Source organism: Mastigoproctus giganteus, chromosome 10, assembly GCF_048544385.1.
Source record: "Mastigoproctus giganteus isolate SK-2022 chromosome 10, ASM4854438v1, whole genome shotgun sequence".
NCBI classification, from domain to species: Eukaryota; Metazoa; Arthropoda; class Arachnida; order Uropygi; family Thelyphonidae; genus Mastigoproctus; species Mastigoproctus giganteus.
The window spans coordinates 189,001,696-189,020,910 of NC_143584.1; the positions used below are offsets into that span (position 1 = coordinate 189,001,696).

At 36.3% G+C, this 19,215-nt stretch overlaps 1 protein-coding gene across 1 annotated transcript in view; it reads left to right on the top strand.

The window, feature by feature from the left end:
* Ankle2 (ankyrin repeat and LEM domain-containing protein 2) overlaps positions 1 to 19,215 on the top strand; it is a 145,888-nt gene that overhangs the window by 24,267 nt on the left and 102,406 nt on the right. Inside the window, exons 3-4 of the mRNA XM_090383895.1 lie at positions 7,971 to 8,134; positions 9,893 to 10,081. Coding sequence (XP_090240021.1) covers positions 7,971 to 8,134; positions 9,893 to 10,081 — 353 coding nt within the window. The remainder of the gene's footprint in view (positions 1 to 7,970; positions 8,135 to 9,892; positions 10,082 to 19,215) is intronic.

A 19,215-nucleotide genomic window follows, 5' to 3' on the forward strand; every position in this document is an offset into this window, starting at 1 on the left:
CAAGTTAACCTATTTGCTGAGTCATATAAACAAAGGCATCAAATACCCCATGCCAATCCAGCAATGATGTGTGCATGGCATTTATAGAAGACTTGGACTTAGATAAGAGATGATATAATGCACCTACATCCAAAACTGCGCCTCCGTAGCTAGGTGGGAAGGAGCAGCAGTGCGTAGCACATGCTTCTTGATTAGACCGGGGTTCGAGCCTGTCGCCACCAAATACGGAGGATGTGGAAAGGTCGGAATGACAACCGCATATCCCGGAGCAATATGGCCTTAGATGCTAATGCTCCTAAAAACCAAACAACAAACAAACATCCAAAACGGAGGTTGCTGCAATATTTGTTGGAGAAGATGGAGAAGCACCTGCAAATAGAGACATATGCATATATCCTACAGGTGACTGCTGTAGAATTATATCACCACTAAACAAGAATGGTGAAGACTGAAGGATCTAGATTAAACTATTTATGCCATAATCAGAAAAATGGTGTATGTTATTCCAGGTATAACTAGTACTAAAAAAAAGATTCTCTGAAATTCAGATCTAGAAATTGATGGAATTGAATTAAATGATAAATAAATAGATATAGAAGATATTACCATTAAAAAAAAATAATAACTACACGTTTTTTATAAATCTTTTAATTTTTTTACTTTTTTCAAATTCTTTTGATTTTACAATTTTAAAAATAATTTTTTGAATTTTTACAAATTTTTTATGAATTTCTGATTTGATTTTTGACAATAATTTTACTTTAATGTATGGCAATCAGGTCAAAATAAGTACAAATTAATATTTACAAGTATTACAAAGAAGTTTCATTCAGTGATTACAGAATGCCGATAAAGTACGGTAGAACCTTAAAAATCCAGCAGTTTAATCATTCCTCTGACTGTAGTCAACCACACAAAAACAGAGCAGAAATAGGCTTGGCAGACTTAAAAAAAAAATTAAAGGTGCTTGTATTCCATTATTAATTTTTAATCACCAAATTGAATGTTAGTACTACTACTATATATTTACAATATATGAAATCATTCATTTTTGTATTATACTCAGTACTAGTTCACAGTATGGTACTTAATGGTACGTAGTCTGTATTTAGTTTTTAAGACAGTTCACTTGCTGAAATATCTCACTATTTATATATCATATTTAAAAAATATTGGACAGTCATGAGGCCCATAAGGGAGTTAGTATTCGAATCCATGATCATAATTATTTTTAAATAATTACATTACTCACTAGGCCAGAGGTTCTCAAAGTATTGGGAGGGGTATCCCTCAGAGGGTGCAGGCTTGGTTTTCTGGGGGGAACTTGTTTTTATGAAGAACTTTTTTAATGAAATATGGACAAACCATCCTACTAATCCAGATATGATTTTTTTAAATTTTTTTATTTATTTCTATTATTTGTATTTTATTTCTTCGAGAGTAAATATATTGAAGTACATATTAATTTATAAAGTATGTATATTCATAGCTAAATTTTAGGTCAAATCTGTTTATTTGTACTTGTTCTGGAACTTGGGAGGGGGGGACATGACATTTATGAAAAATTTTAAGGGGCTCAAGGTATAAAAATTTGGGAACTTCCGCACAAACTAATCCGGCAGTATGGGTTAATATTTTGACTTAATGTTGGTGGCTATCATTCTGTGGAGATTATAGGGATCAGAGCTACAGGATTATCTAATAAAAATAGAGATTACCACTGAATACATAGGCTATGTGCATAACCTTGAAAAAACCAGAATTTTCAGAAATATGGCATGTGCTGGTTCCTGAACATTCCAGATTTATGAGGTTCTACTGTATATCAAAATGTACTTTATGGGTCTTTTGTCAATCTTACAGATGTAAACATTTTATTGTACAAACTGCCATGGGCTACTGTGTGGACAGCATCGAGAAAAGTGCTGTTTGAAGTATAATATTAGCATTAGCATTAGTAGAGGCATATGATGCAAAAAAGCAAGCTTATGCAGCATCAGACTAAAAAAAAAAAAAAAAAAGCTTCCATTTTACCCCTCCATTCATTCCAAATACCTGTCCAGCTCAGTCTTAAATTTATTTAGGCTATCAACTTCCACAACAAAGGATGGAAGTCTGTTCCACCAACCAACTACCCGCTGGCTAAAGGCATACTTCCGCACATCCATCCTACATCTGTCTTTCCTCAGTTTGAATTTATGCCGTCTCAGGTTATTTGGTTTTTTTTTAGGAGCATTGGCAACTAAGGCCATATTGCTCCAGGAATATGCGGTGATCATTCCCTGACCTTTCCGCATCCTCCGTATTTGGTGGTGACGGGTTCGAACCCCAGTCTAATCAAGAAGCGTGTGCTACGCACTGCTGCTCCTTCCCACCTGACTACGAAGGCCCCTCTGCTGTCTCAGGTGATTATTCTGAGCAAAAGGAAGAATCCCATCAGCATTGAGCATGCTCAAACTATTCAAGGCTTTATACATCTCAATCAGATCACCTCACAGGTGCCTAGTCTCCAGACACAGTAATTTGCAAAATTTAAACCTTTCTTTGTAAGAGCAACCCTTGGTTCCATTCACTAATCTTGTTGCCCTTCTCTGTACTCGTTCCAACAGCTGTACGTCCTTCTTAAAATGAGGCCTCCAGACCTGTATACAGTACTCAAGGTGTGGCCTGACCATTGCCTTATACAAGGGTATAATCACCTCCTTTATCCCTATTAGAAAAATTCCTGTATATATCATTGACAAGACACTATGAGCTACTCTTGCAGACTGTCTGCACTGCTCAGAAAACTTCATATCTGCCTGCACAATTACCCCCAGGTCTTTTTCATTCTCTACCACTGTCAGTGTAGTACCACACAGTTGATACGTCGCTCTGGGGTTATTTGTTTCCATATGTAGTACTTTACATTTGTCACTGCAAACTTCATTTGCCACCTCTCAACCCATCTTTTCAACTTTTCTAGATCCTGTTGCAGCAGCATACTGTCATTAGTGTCCTTAACAACCCTGCGAACCTTTGTATCGTCTGCAAACTTGGACAGTAAGCTTGATATACCATCATCAGTATCATTTATAAATACGGAAAACAACAATGGACCCAACACTGAACCCTGAGGGACTCCACTAATAACATTAGTCCACGATGAGCAGTGTCCATTGATTACCACTCTCTGTCTTCTCCCATTCAACCATCCCTTTATCCATAGCAGCAATTTGCCTCCAATGCCACACTGCTCCAATTTTTTCAGCAGTCTTCCATGTGCAACAGTATTAAAAGCCTTTCTAAGATCGAAATGTATATCAAAGGTATTCCCTGCATCCAGTTCCTTTGTGACCACATCATAGTATCCAATCAAATTGGACAGACAAGACTTTCCCTTAACAAAACCATGCTGTGTCTGAGCTATAACTGAAGCCTTGTCTAGATGATCCTGCAGTGCTTCTTTAACCAGTGTCTCCATTAATTTTCTTGGAACAGAAGTTAAACTAACAGGTCTATAATTACTTGTGTCGCCCTGTGATCCTCCTTGTGAATTGGGGTCACATTTGCACATCTCCAGTCCATGGGTACCTCCCCTGAATCCGAAGAAGCTCTCATAATTATGGCTAAGGGTTTGCTTACTTCCTTTGCTGCCTCCTTTAATATAACTGGATAGATCCCATTCACTCCAGGTGCCATTTTTATGTTTATCTTCAACAATTTCTCCTCCACTTTCCTCTCAGTTATTACAAAATCATTAGCATTAGCATTAGCATTAGTAGAGGCATATGATGCAAGAAAGCAAGCTTATTCAGCATCAGCCAAAAAAAAAGAAAAAAAAAAACAACCACTACTCCCATTTCACCCCTCAATTCGTTCGAAATACCTGTCCAGCTGAGCCTTAAATTTGTTTAGGCTATCAACTTCAACAACAAGCGATGGAAGTCTATTCCACAAACCAACTACCCGCTGGCTAAAGGCGAATTTCCGCACATCTATCCGACATCCGTCCTTCCTCAATTTGAATTTATGCCCTCTCAGGTGATTATTCTGAGCAAGAGGAAGAATTCCATCGGCATTGAGCATGCTCAAGCCATTCAAAGCCTTGTACACCTCTATCAGATCACCTCGGCGATGCCTAGTCTCCAGGCTCTGTAATTTGCAAAACTTAAGCCTTTCTTCGTAAGAGCAACCCTTTGTTCCATTCACTAATCTTGTTGCCCTTCTCTGTACTCGTTCCAGCAGCTCTACATCCTTCTTGAAATGAGCTTCCAAGATAAGTTCTTTGAATGCTTTCCATTTTGAATTTGCTGAATTTGAATTTGCATCTAGCTCACTGCCAGAGTTTAACTTACCTCTGGCATTCCCCTCCCTGAATAACTCCTCATGTGCGAATGTAGATGCAAAATACTCATTTAGTTTGTTAGCCACCTGAGCAGGATCATCAACAGTTGACCATCAATATCCAGTGGACCAATCTGATTCATCCCTTTCTTTCTAGAATTTACATAGGTAAAGAAATCTTTGTTGTTTTTCTTTGCTTACTTTGGCAGTGATTTCTCATAATCTGCCTTTGCCTGCCTAATCTCCTTTAGGACTTGGTTACAGACCAGCTTATATCTATCATAAGCTTCCATGTCAATAATTAATTTATATGTATCCCATGCATTTTTCTTCTCTGCTATGTGTCTCATTAGTTCATCCGACATCCATTTAGGCCTAATCCTTGAACAATATTTCTTAGTTGGTATGTAAAGCCTTGTAGCTTCCAAGATAAGTTCTTTGAATGCTTTCCATTTTGAATTTGCTGTTGGTAACGTCATTAGTTGGTCCCAACCGTATAGAATTTAAATACTGTCTCAGACCACCGTAGTTGCCTTTACGAAAGCAAACACCTTTCCCTTTACCCCTGATGTTAGTTACCTCTTTGAGTAAATCCCACTTCAGTACACTGTGATCACTGCCACGTGGTGGTTCCTTTATCTGCAGATTCTTAATGCATGAAGAATCACTACTGATAATCAGATCAAGATTATTACTCCCTCTAGTTGCCTCCCAAACATGCTGATGTAGAAAACAATCATCCAATAAATCCACAAAAGCCTTGGTAGTGTGTGAGTGACCAATCCACACATTCCAGTCAATATCTGGGAAATTAAAGTCCCCCATTATAAGACTCTCTGATTTACTGGCCCACTCTATTTCCCTGTACAGTTTCTTATTAAAACCATCAGAGTCATTAGGCCTATAACATACTCCTACTCTCAATTTTGATCTCCCAATGCTTATTTCACACCAAACTGACTCGACACTGCACTGTCCAGCGATGTCGACTGGCGTCACGTCTTTGGATTTTATGTGTTTCTTAACTAATAGCATAACCCCTCCTCCCTTCCTATTCTGTCTATTCTTCCTGTATTGAAATTATATGATTAATTTATATTTATCATTATTTATTGCTTATAATGCAATAATTTTAACAATAAAGTTAAGGTTTTATATGGTTTCAAATTCAGGCTTGAAGAATGAATAGTAAATTTTATAAGTTTTTAGTATTAAATTATAGCATAAATATGATAGTACAGTAGATTCCGGTTATTTGGGCCACCAGTTAATCGGATCAGCCGTTTATTTGGGGCAAATCTTAAAAAAACAGAACCCAATCGAGAAAATAGCCAGGGTTTACTTCGCTTAATTGGGACAACATGCCATTTAATCGGGGCAGGAGACCACATCACCGGAGATTACCCTACGATTGTCTCCAACTGTACAACGTGGTTCAGTCGAATTTCTGTAGGTCACAACCATAAAACAATAAAAACAATTAGCAGTCACCTGTTTATTGGACTTTTCTGTTAGTGCAATCTATCATAAACGGATAGTAAACTCAATCTTATTGAATTTGCGATAATATCGACAGCTGGAATTCTGTGGGAAATCTTCAATCACATAAATTAATTTTCAGAATCTTCTCTTCATTCCTATTTTTAATGCTTCGTAACTTGTTAATCCATTCTCACTTGCGCGTATCGTGTTACTTGCAATTTGTGTGTACCGTGTTCTTTGTTATTGATTGCTTACCTTTTTACTGTTTTAAATTTTAATCCCCACCCACAAATGTCAGTGAACAGAAATGTCAACTAGTTAGTATGTACATTTTATAGTACGTATTAATTATTTCAGTTATCACGCATATTCTTCAGGTTTTCACGTATCATTTAATTTTTTAATTGGTAAGGTAATAAAGGGTAAATTTGTGCTTAATATGTCTTTACTTTTATAGCCTGGATAATATTCCTCCTATTTTCACTAATTAGAATTGCTGTTTAATAGAATTAAAATTCAATTCACAAACGTGATCACAATGACCTTCGCTTACTACACATTGTATAGTGAACGGTACTTTACTATGGTGAGTCCATCGTAACGTGATTTGATTGTACAGTGAACCAGTTGTAAAGCGGGGTTCCATTGTATTTTTAACTATTTACGTGAAACTTCGGATGATTGGGGCAGCCGCTTAATCTGGCCAAAATGCACCAGTCCTGATGTGTCCCAAATAACCGGAATCGACTATATTTCTAATGGTAAAGAAGAAATGCCTTAATTCCTCTTCTCTGCTGTTTGTTGTTGTGAGAAGTTGAAATGTTTTATTTAGATTTTAAATATATGGTGTGATTTTAATTTGCAAATAAATTTGATTTCTATATCTAAATAAATAAATTTGGTCTGTGTTGAAATATTTGTTTAAGGCAATATATGCAGTATGAGAGCCACCCATCAGTTTTATATATACACTGTATTGCCAAACTATCTGGATACCCCTGACACGTGGGAAAAATGAACTACACCCACAATTCATGTGTGAATAATAGGTATAAAAGTGACTCTGTTCACTCTAGAAGTAAGTAGATCAATGAAATACAGTAAGTTGGTTGAGGAATTAAACATAGCAACTTCTAATAGGGAGTTATCACAGGATTAGCATTCAACCTGTTCATCTGATTTCAATGAAGCTGTAAAACCCTAGATCAACTGTGGTCAATGTTATCACCAAATGGAAATATTGTGATGCTACTAAAACAAGAAACATTCAGGTAGACTGATAGAAAAAGACTGGAGGGCATATAGAAGAGTGGTATATATGTAGATCTCATTAGTCCTCGTTGAATACTGTCAACCAGGAGTTCATTGAGCTACAACAGTTTTAGAAGTTGCATTGGATTTTATGAAAGAATCTCAGTACACCAGGCACATTGTTGACTCGTCTGGTGCATATCTCATCAAAATTGTCCCTGGAACATTGGTAAGCTGTGTTATGGAGTGATGAATAATAATACATGTTTTTCCAGTCTGATGGCCATATTTAGGTGTGGTGAACTTTGGGAGAACATTATTTACCATTGTGCATCATCTGGAGTTTGGCAGAAGTGCTATCACAGTCTGTGGTTTATTTTCATGGTTTGCTTTGTACCATTAAATATCATTCCTTGAAAATGCTATGTGGCACATTCTAGACAATTCTGCTCCTTCCACACTAGCAGCAATTTGGGGTAGGACCCTTTCAGCTTCAGAATGACAGTACACATGACTGTATGTGACAAGTTTGATGATATGAACATTCAAAAGCTTCTTGGTCTATCTGGAGTCCAGACCTTAACCCTTCTGAATACCGTTGGGATGAACCAGAACGTCAGCTTTGGACCAGACCAGTACACCTACAGTCAGCAGCTGAATTGACTGCTGTGCAACTGCTTTGTTATCCAAAATTGGTTTGTTGTCTGCCAGTGAGGGTATAGGTAATTAAAGGCAAAGGTAGGTTGTCACATTATTAAATATTGTATCGATAAAAGTTCTTTGCAATATGGTGTCCAGTTACTTTTGGAAATATAGTATGCACATATATATATATATATATATATATACACACACACATGCATACTATATATTTTTTTAATTAATTAATTTGGTTTTTCTGTGAAATAAAGATATTGTTGGAGAAAGACCACTCCCATTTAAGGGACCTAGGAGTCAAGAATTAGTGAAATTAAGAAAAGCTATCGAATGTGGTGATGCTGAGTATTTCAGAGAGACTGTTTGGAGAAATCCTCGTTATCTGATTAGTAGTGGAGATACTCCCTCCATATTACAGGTATGAATCCTCATAATTTTTCTTCATATATCTTAATAAATATTGAATACACGGTAAAGAATCATAGTTAATTCTCTAAAGATTTTTGTTGCGCCATTGTCTTTAATATAAACAGATGGGCACATATATTAGGTATTAATATTAGTAGTTACTCGCAGGAAAGCAAGCTTATACAGCATCAAACCAAAAAAAAAAAAAAACCTTCCCATTTCACCTTTCTGTTCCCTCCAATAGTTTGTCCAGTTCTTCCTTGATTTTTTTTGATCTCTCCCCAACAACAGATGAAGTTTGTTCTAGCAATCAGCTACCCATTAGTTAAAAGCTAACTTCTGCCTTTAATCTGCAACCATCCTTCCTCAGTTTTAATTTTGGTCCCTCCCTACATGTGTGTAGTCTGAGCAAGAGGAAGAATGACATCAGCATTGACCTTGCTCAATCCATTCATTTATTGTGAAATCCATAAACACCTCAATCAGATAATCTTGCAGGTGCCTAGTCTCTAGATGCTGAAATTTGCAGAACTGAAGCCTTTCTTGGTAAGAGCAACCCTTTGTTCCCTTCACCAATATTGTTACCCTTCTCTGTACTTGTTCCAACAGTTCTACATCTTTCCTAAAATGAGGCCTCCAGATCTGTGTGCAGTACCGAAGATATGGCCTGATCATTGCCTTATACAATGGGATAATTACCTCCTTATCCCTGCTAGCAATAATTCCTGTATATCATTGACTAAATCCCATGAGCTGTCATCCAAACTGGCATCCGCGGACCCCTGGGGTCCGCAGATGCCAGTTTGGGAAATGCTGCTCTAGAGTATATCGAGAATAGTCCGGTTACCAGAAAAGAGCCACCCAGTCCTGTGACTAGAGGCAGTTTGTTGATATGAGAGGCTAACAATAGGTGAAAAAGAATTGTGCACTCAGATAGATTATAATTATTCAAATGGTAGCATAGTAAAACAGCACTGCACAATGAGATATATAAGAATGCATAATTCATTGGACACGTTCACAGGGCACATTATAGCCTTAGTTGCTAATGCGCCAATAAAACCCAACAACCAACCAACCAACTTTCACAGATGAGGTCTAGAAACAAGCAGTCCTCTGCCTCTGTGTTATCACTTAAAATCAAACATTCCGGCAGATCCATGCCGCCATTCAATATAAGGCAACTAACTCCTCTGACCGTTTGGTTGTCCCGGAGTATAAACAGATTATTTATTTATTTACTGCAGGATGCAGTTTAGTTTTCATAGGCTAGCATTCCTGTGGAATGCTATTAGCCCCTTGTGAAGTTCTTGCTCAAGATAACTTGAGGCAGTTATGAGGACTAAAGGTGATTTTACATGCTGTTATTAGGTTACTGTTCCTAATAAATTGGTCACTCAATGTATAAATTTGCTTTTTGTACCATTCTTGCAGGTAGCATGGAGATGACATTGACTGTCTTTCCACACTTCTGAAAAGGCCCGTGTTCCAATCCCATCAAGATGGGAGGAATTTTTACGAGTCTTTTACACACTACATTAAAGTCAGTCATTCTTAGGTGAGGGTTGCATCCCCCCCCTGCAGAATACAGACAATCTGGTTCCTCACAACCTTAGTTGCATTGGTGCAACAACAAACAGTCAAACATTTTTCGTTTCTTTGATAGTATTAGGAATAATTTATTTTTTAAAATTTTTTGAATGATCAAAAAATTTGAAAAAATAATTAATTTTGTGTAATATGTATTCTTTGTTTTTTCATTACTTAGGAAGGATTTAGATATAATGCTCTTCATGTGTCATCAAAAAGCAAACAGCCAGCAATGTGCCGGCTTATAATTCAGACAATTGAGAATCCATTATTTATGAAGTTGTTATATGGTGATGATAATGAAACTATTCGATGTGAACGAGTATGTTTTATTACTGACTTGTATTTGAATATGCCAGATAAAGGAGTAAGTATAAATATATTTCATATTTTATAGAATACATATTAATCATCATCAACAGCAAAAAAGTTGTAATCAAGGTTTAGCAATATTTACCAAAATCTGTATGCAGAAATTAATATTGTATTCTTCTAGCGTTGTTGCCTAGATTCGACCTAAAGAAATATTTAGTGTAAATTGTGATAATAGGTGAAATCCCATTACAACAGACTTTTCAAGAGGACATGAATTATTTTGTTGTGCTGAAATTTTGTTATAATGGATGTCACTCATAGTTATTTTAAAATAACTGTTATTTTTTTTTCTAATATATTCTGCAGTTTACAAACATAGAAGTAACAATTTGTATTTTATTTTACTTAAATATTGACTGACTTTAATTCAGTAATAAATAAATAAATAAAATGAAAACATCTACTACAAAAACAAATATATCTGAACAGAGAGAATTGTTCTAAAAACATATTTCGTTTTGCTACTATTAGTAATGACAGATGATGCAAGGAAACAAGTTTATACAGCATCAGCCAAAAAAAAAAAAAAAAAAAAATCATTATTTCTCCATCCCCTTTAATAATACTGGTCAACAGAATGAAGGATTTTTTTTTTTTTTTTAATTAAAGATGTAAGCACACTTTTTAAAACCAATTTTGCGCACTCATTTCAAATATGTTATCATATTTGAAATATTTCCTAGCATTTAGTTTTTATCATACACTTCTGATAATATCAGTACAAGTTAGTTATGGTGATTTCATTACAAAACATATGAGACTAGTTGCAATTGCATTTTTATCACTTTTATACTATCAAAATGGCTTATACTATAGTTAAAATAATACAGTACAATACTTTAAAAAAGATATGTACAATTTAAAAATGTTCTGTAATATTTTCCTTTGGTAAACTGTCTGGAATGTTATAGTACAACATTCAGCAGTAATCTGCCAATGTATGTTCATTCTAGAAACCTTGTTAATAATTTTCTATTGACAATGTCTTGATGTAATCATTCCCCCCTCCCTCCACTTATCACTCACCATAGTAAGGTTTTTGGGCAGAAGTCTAAATGCAAATGCAAGGAATGACATTCCATTTCTTTATATGCATAAAGTAGTTTCTGAACTCGATCTTTGTATTTGGGAGAACTGGTTACCTGAAAAGTTTTCACAAAGCCATTTAAAGGCCTGCCTTTTAGTTCTAATGCATTGAGGCATTTTTCAAAACTTTCATCCAGCAGAAGCTCTCTGATTTGAGACCCCACAAAGATTCTCTCATATGAAGCACATGTGATGTAATGGTCTGTGGTAGAATGGCTGCCCCAAATGCACAGGAAATAGCAATATTATGGGAACCTGCCATCCTTCATCAATATTCCAGCATATTCAGTACAGCAGATTCATTTGTATGGTAATATACATACCATCATTTTAGCAGACCCTTTAAAAGAAAATGAAAATAAGGAATTAAAAACGAAAGTGTGTGCTTTAAATGTTTAGTGTCTCATTTAATCAAGATTTTCTCTGGTTCAGATTGAACAAGCCAAGAATACTTGATGAGCTAAAGCCTGCTGACATTACATCTTGCTATTAAAGAAGATCACTAAATAATAATAGGATTAATAAATAATATCTAATAAATCATTTAAAGATTAATATACAGGGTGTTTCAGTTAAACGTTTCAGAACTTCTAAGAGGGGTAGGGTACATCCTGACAACTCGAAATCATATAGCAATGTGGGGTCGGAAATGCTTTCCTGAAGCGGTGTTGTACACAGAAGCACCATAAAGAAAAGAGACCGTAAGTGAGAAATCGTTTTAATAATACATGAAAAGAAGCAAAAGGTACATGGATTAAAGTAAGTGTTCGAAGTTTCTTCCACGGGCTACAATGCACACCTCACATCTCCGACGCATGGACATCCGAACATTCTGGAATACTCCAGGCGAATTCGAATTTCTTCGGCAGCTACTGCGATTCTTGCAACCAGCTCCTCAGCATTGTCAACAGGGGTGTCATAAACTAGCGATTTCATATGACCCCAGAAATAAAAATCAAGACATGATAGGTCGGGTGACCGAGCAGGCCAACGCACGGGACCAAAAAGGGGGTAGGTCTAACCATAATTTGTAAGAATACAGGCTGGATGATATTTAGCCATGATGATATTTTATTTTTGGGCTAAATATCATCCAGCCTGTATTCTTACAAATTATGGTTAGACCTACCCCCTTTTTGGACGGCTAGATTTATACTGATTTATAGTCTTTACTATAACCTAATTTTAAATTAGATGAATTATCCATTATTATGGATTTTTTGGTTTTGGCATACAGGCAGATGATAACAGAAACCGATGGCTCAGTCTAACATGGGTTGGTTATTTTGTAGGGGTTTAGCCCTTGACAAAGTCCCTTGCAAAATGGGTTTCCCATGTAAGGCTTATTATGTTAATTAACTTAATATTTTATATTTTTTCATGTATACTGGATGTACGGTTGGCCTGTGGCTACATCGATTTTCAAACTATGGAGGTACTTACATTACACTATAACTTATCCAATTTGGACATACCTAACGTCCGATGTAATGTTCTATCGTTTGATGGCATTAATCGGTTAGTTATATATGTAACACTTAAATAATAATTTTATATTTTTTACAATTTAAACTGTGTTATATTTGGATTCTATATATATATATATTTAAATAATGACTTAAAAGTTAGAATGTAATAACATAAAATAAAATAAGAAGATAAATAAATATTAAGCTATCATTAGAGGCAGAAAAATGCACACCCTCCATATGATGCCCAAATATAACCGATAATTCATATAAAAATAAAATATTATATATATATACAGGGTGATTCACTACCAGTGCGACAAACTTGCAGGAGGTGTAGGGGGCACAAAGACGAATCGAAATCACATAGCATTGCAGGGTCCGAAATGCCTTCGTCATGCGGTACAGGACGTTGAACGGGAGGTCACGTGAACAGCGATCCCGCTAGAAGTCAGCATTTGCGAACCGTTTCTGTTGAAGAAACCAAGTAGCAAAAGTCCTCCGGAGTGGATAATCCGCAGGCTTCAATGATTGGACGCGTTGCAGATGGCATGAATTCATTTGGTTTGTTGACAGTATCCTCCATACAGTGGATTGGGAAATACCCAATCGTTGGCCTATCGCTCGAGTACTCGTACTCGGATTGCCTTCTGCAAGACGTAGGATATTCTCCTAATTGTCTGGTGTCCTTGTCGTTCGCTCTCGATTCATGGTACCTCTCGTGAAACAACCAGTCTCACGTAATCTTCTGTGTACACGTGCGAAAATCGTATGATGAGGAGCACGCCTGTGCGGGAAACGTTCCTGGTACAAGCCCAGAGCGGCGTGCCCATTACAGTCTGCAGCTCCATATGCGAGGCGCATGTTGGCCAGTTCAACATTTGAATACTCATCCATCCTACTGCCTCGGGAACTGGTTCGCAAATGCTGACTTCCAGCAGGATCGCTGTTCACGCGACCTCCCGTTCACGCGACCTACCGCATGATGAAGGCATTTCCGACCCTGTAATGCTCTGTGATTCCTATTCGTCTTTGTGCCCCCTACACCTCCTGTAAGTTTGTTGCACTGGTAGTGAATCACCCTGTATATATATATATATATTATATGAGATAAAAGTTAGGCAAAAGTAATAAAAATAAATAAATATGGCTATGTAGCTATCATTAGAGGCAGCAAATGCACATCCTCCACATGATGCCTAATTATATCTGATAATTAAAATAAATATAATATTTAAAATAAAAGCATCAGCCAGTAGTACGGCAATAATGCAGAGCGAAACGAAACGCAAAATAATAAAATAAATAAACAGGGAAGGGAAAATAGAGATAATAGGACAAAAAGGTAGTCGATAATCCCCTGTATAATTTAGTCAATTAAATCATTAAACCCAATTAATAATAAATTATGTAAATTTAAAATAATGCCAATTATAAATAATTTAGCGGTACCCCCCTCGAAGGTACCAGTTCCAAAAGGCGTGAAATATCACCAAAAAAGGGGGGTACCGCTAAATTATTTATAATTGGCATTATTTTAAATTTACATCATTTATTATTAATTGGGTTTAATGATTTAATTGACTAAATTATACAGGGGATTATCGACTACCTTTTTGTCCTATTATCTCTATTTTCCCTTCCCTGTTTGTTTATTTTATTATTTTGCATTTCGTTTCGCTCTGCATTATTGCCGTACTACTGGCTGATGCTTTTATTTTAAATATTATATTTATTTTAATTATCAGATATAATTAGGCATCATGTAGAGGATGTGCATTTGCTGCCTCTAATGATAGCTACATAGCCATATTTATTTATTTTTATTACTTTTGCCTAACTTTTATCTCATATAATATAAATTAGTGGTAGGTAGTGGGTTGATATGCTAAATAAGCAGCGCCTGTTCCGCCATCTATTCTTTTCCTTTCTATTATATAAGCTGGTTAAGCTTGCATTATGTCAGTGGTGTGGCTCTGATCAAGAGTGTTGTCTGTTCTATAGATTATTTTTCGCTGCACAAGGACCACCGCCATGCAAATCCTCTGCATTGGTTGATCTATCGGAGAATGGAGGAGTGGTTTGGTTCTTCGATATTTCTGCCTTTGCGATGATTTGTATGACGATTGAAATGCAGCGATTCCATGACCATTATTGGCCTCGTGGTCCTCTGTCGATATGGGGCATGATGGTCAGTCTATCATTTTGATATTTTAGTTTTTTGGTAGTTTCTTTAACCCTTTTTTGGTGATATTTCACATCTTTTGGAACTGGTACCTTCGAGGGGGGTACCGCTAAATTATTTATAATTGGCATTATTTTAAATTTACATCATTTATTATTAATTGGGTTTAATGATTTAATTGACTAAATTATACAGGGGATTATCGACTACCTTTTTGTCCTATTATCTCTATTTTCCCTTCCCTGTTTGTTTATTTTATTATTTTGCGTTTTGTTTCGCTCTGCATTATTGCCGTACTACTGGCTGATGCTTTTATTTTAAATATTATATTTATTTTAATTATCAGATATATATATATATATATATGTTCTAGATATGATAGAATATGGTAGAGTAAAAATTTATCGGATTGGCAATGAGGTAGCAGGTTGAGTAAGATTAGGTGCAGTCTGCGAAAGACCTGTGCGTCAAAAACGCCCACGTAACGTGCAAAGGCCCAAAGCTGGCACTGTGGCAAAAACCTAGAAGTACAATATGTAATATAAAGTGAGAGTAAAACAAAATGAGATAAAACGTAAAGCAAAAAGGTGAAAAAAAGGTAGTGGTGGTAGTAATATAAATTGAAATATGATAGAACAAAAATATAAAATAATAAGGCAAAATTATAAAAGTTATAAAATGTGTTAATTATGGGTTGGTAGATATATTGAAAGGGACTTTATATAAAGGGACTCAATATATCGGCCCATAATTAACGTGGCTGTCTGTTTCTGTTGCCAACTGTCAACTATCATATCTAGAACATATCAATACAGACCAATGTAATGCACAATCTTTCACTTAGATGGCATTAATCGGTGCTGATCTCAATGTTAAAATTTACAAATAATTCTTCGCATACAAATAATAATTCTAATAAAGATATATATATATAAAATATTTTATATATACATGTACACGTTATGGCTGTAGGGTATGTTTTGCTATAGCAGTGTCCCTGATCCATAAGTTATGTTATTGTAATTCAGACTTATATAATTTCAAACTAAATTTCCTCCCATATCATATAGCTTCTCTATATCATTATTCTTGACTATTATTCTTGACTATATATATATATATATATATATATATATATATATATATATATATGTATATATATATATACATATATATATATATATACATATATATAGTGGACCTATATATATATATATACAGTGAAACTCCTAACGGACACCTCTCGTTAACGGACATCTCTCTCTACAACGGACATTTTCAAATTCCCCAACTCACCTCCATTGGTTTTAACGTGTTTTCAGCTTCTGTCTAGCAGACATTCTCTGTAATGGACGCGGACAGGCAATCTGCACTGTTTTGTTTAGATTAGCACTTAATTTGATCTCCCCATAACGGACAGCAGGCGAGCTCACGGCCCTTTTTCTAGGAACTTTTCTTCCACGTATTGCCTCAATCGTGTGTTTATTTTCGATTCTCTGAATTTTATCAAGGTTTACGTCGTGGTTCTAAACCCTTTTTCAAGAATTTTAAGGCACGTGTAAAACTTCTGATGAATTTGGTGTGTGCAGGGGGGGGGATATGGTCGGCCTTTCGTCTTTTCAGTTTTGTTCAATATCGTGTGAAGTGCACAATGTCTTCTCGTAAACATTTAACTTTAAAAGATAAAGTCGAACTCATTAATGCGTATGATCGGCAAAAAATAGTGTTCGCAATCTCGCTGCAAAATTCAAAATCGGGATGACGCAGGTAAGCGACATCCTAAAGAAAAAAAATGAACTGCTCAAACAATTTTGGCAACACGGAAAGCTTCTGTGGGATGGCTAGACAAGTTCAAAACTCGGCATAAAATTTCTTGGAAAACCGTAAGTGGTGAAGGTGGATCTGTTGATACTGGGGTTGTAACAGAGTGGACCGTCAAATTGGAAGATTTATGTCGTGATTTTGAAGCTAAGGATATTCACAACTGTGACGAAACAGGGTTGTTTTTTAAAGCTCTTCCTGAAAAAACAATGAGTCTAAAAAATGAAAAGTGCCAGGACGGAAAAATTTCTAAGGAACGCTTGACTGTACTATTGTGTACAAATATGCTGGGAGACTTTGAACAACCTCTTGTTATAGGAAAACCACAAAATCCTCGTTGTTTCAAGGGCATAAAGTTGAATCTTTTGAATGTTGACTGGAAGTCTAATAAAAAAGCGTGGATGACACGAGATATCATGAGCAAATGGATAAGTCACTTTAACCAAAACACGATTCGTCAAAACAGAAAAATTATTCTTTTCATGGATAATGCTGCATCTCACCCGCACATTGAATTGTCCAACATTCAAATCGTTTTTCTGCCACCAAACACATCTGCAGAGTGTCAGCCCTTGGATAAAGGGATAATAAAACATTTTAAACTTCACTACAGAAAACGTGTTTTAAGACATCTCATTGCAAACATGAACGATGTAACATGTGTGAGTGACCTTGCAAAGAAAATCAGCATCCTAGATGCGATTCAGTGGATTTCCTCATCAGTAAATGCAATTAGAAAACAAACTGTCGTGAACTGTTTTGTAAAGTCTGGCTTCTCAAACGCAAAAATTGAAGTTGTGAACAGCAATGTGGAGCACCAAGAAGAACAAGAACTTCAACATCTATTGATGATGTACGATACTTCCACTACAAGTGACCCTGGCTACAAAGATATAGACTCGAACCTCACTGCAGAATATGGTGCTCTAGATATCAACAACATTATCATCGATATTTTTCAAGAAGTTCCTCATGAGGATGAAGAAATGGAAGGAGGTCATTCCGTCGAAGAACATATTAACGACGAACCACCGATGAAAATAGAAGAAACGCTCATACAAATCAATCGTTTAAAAATGTTTTTTGCCGCTGAAGAAGATACTGAAGGACTTTCGATGGTTTCTTCACTCCAAACAAATGTTAAAAACAAAATTATCAGCCGGAAGAAGGTGCAGAAGAAAATAAGTGATTACTGTATGTATTTTTCTTAAGATAAAGATATTTTCATAATATGCATAGCACAATTGTATGTATATTATTTGCGAAAATTTATTTTTATTTTTGTTACACAGAGCATTAAAAACTACGATAAATGAATTAGCTTTCGGCTGGGTGGCAGCCTTCATCAGATTAAAATACTTTGAATGGCAGTTGGAATAGAGATGCACTGCCAGGATGGTGCGTGAGGCACGTGGTTAATTGTTTGTTGATGTTTGTGGCTGTGACGTATGGTGGTGACGTGGCCAGCGTTTGTCTATGGACAGAATTACTGCTTCTGTGATGGGGTTAAGTTGACAACCACTGTTCCTGTTCAACGAGGTATCCGAGCATTTTATATTTAACGATTCCAACCAGGTGCGCCTTAGGTAATGGTGGGACTTGTCCACAACCACGACATCGCGGTGTGGGTCGATGTCGTGGTGGGTTGTCCAGACATTAGTATTAGTATTAGTATTAGTAACGGCCGTATGGTGCAAGAAAGCCTATGGCTTATGCTGCACCAGCCAAAAAAAAAAAAAAAAAAAAAAAAAAATCCGAACAAAACAATGATAAAAACAAAAATTAAATAAATAAATAAATAATAATAATTAATAAATAAATAAAAATAATAAAATGAAATTAAAAATTAAATAAAAAGGAAATTAATCCTATCATCCTATGCGCTTCCCTTACCCGAAAGTACTATCCAGATGACCTTTGAATTTCCCCAAACTGTCGGCCTCTACCACCCATGAAGGCAATTTATTCCAGTAATTTATAACTCGCTGGCTAAAATAAAACTTCCTGCAGTCCAATCTAAACATTTCCCCGCGTAACTTGAATTTATGTCCCCTAGTTCTAGCATCATTTATAATCTTGAAAATTTTGTCCTCATTCATTTTACTGATGCCTCTCAGAGCCTTAAACACCTCAATCAAATCTCCTCTAAGGTGTCTAGTTTCCAAACTCTGCAACCCACATATTCGAAGTCTTTCTTCATAAGGACGCCCTTTTGCCGATCTCACCAGGCGAGTTACCCTTCTTTGCACCCTTTGCACCCACCGACATGCTCGGCAATAGCTGAGTGTTCTACATCCGCCAAACGGATCGCCCTTTTATGTTCTGAGAGGCGTTTCTCGAGTCGACGTCCAGTCTCTCCAAAGTAGCAGCTCGTGCAGTCACGGCAAGAGATGCGATAGACCAAACCACTCCGTAGAAGGGTGGGGACAGGTGTTTTTATGTTGGAAAGGAGAGAACGCAGTTTCTTGCCTGGGAGTTGGATGCACTTTATCCCATGCGATCTTAGGATTCTACCGATCTGCTGTGACAGGTTGGGGTAGTATGGGATGAATGCCCTCGTGGATG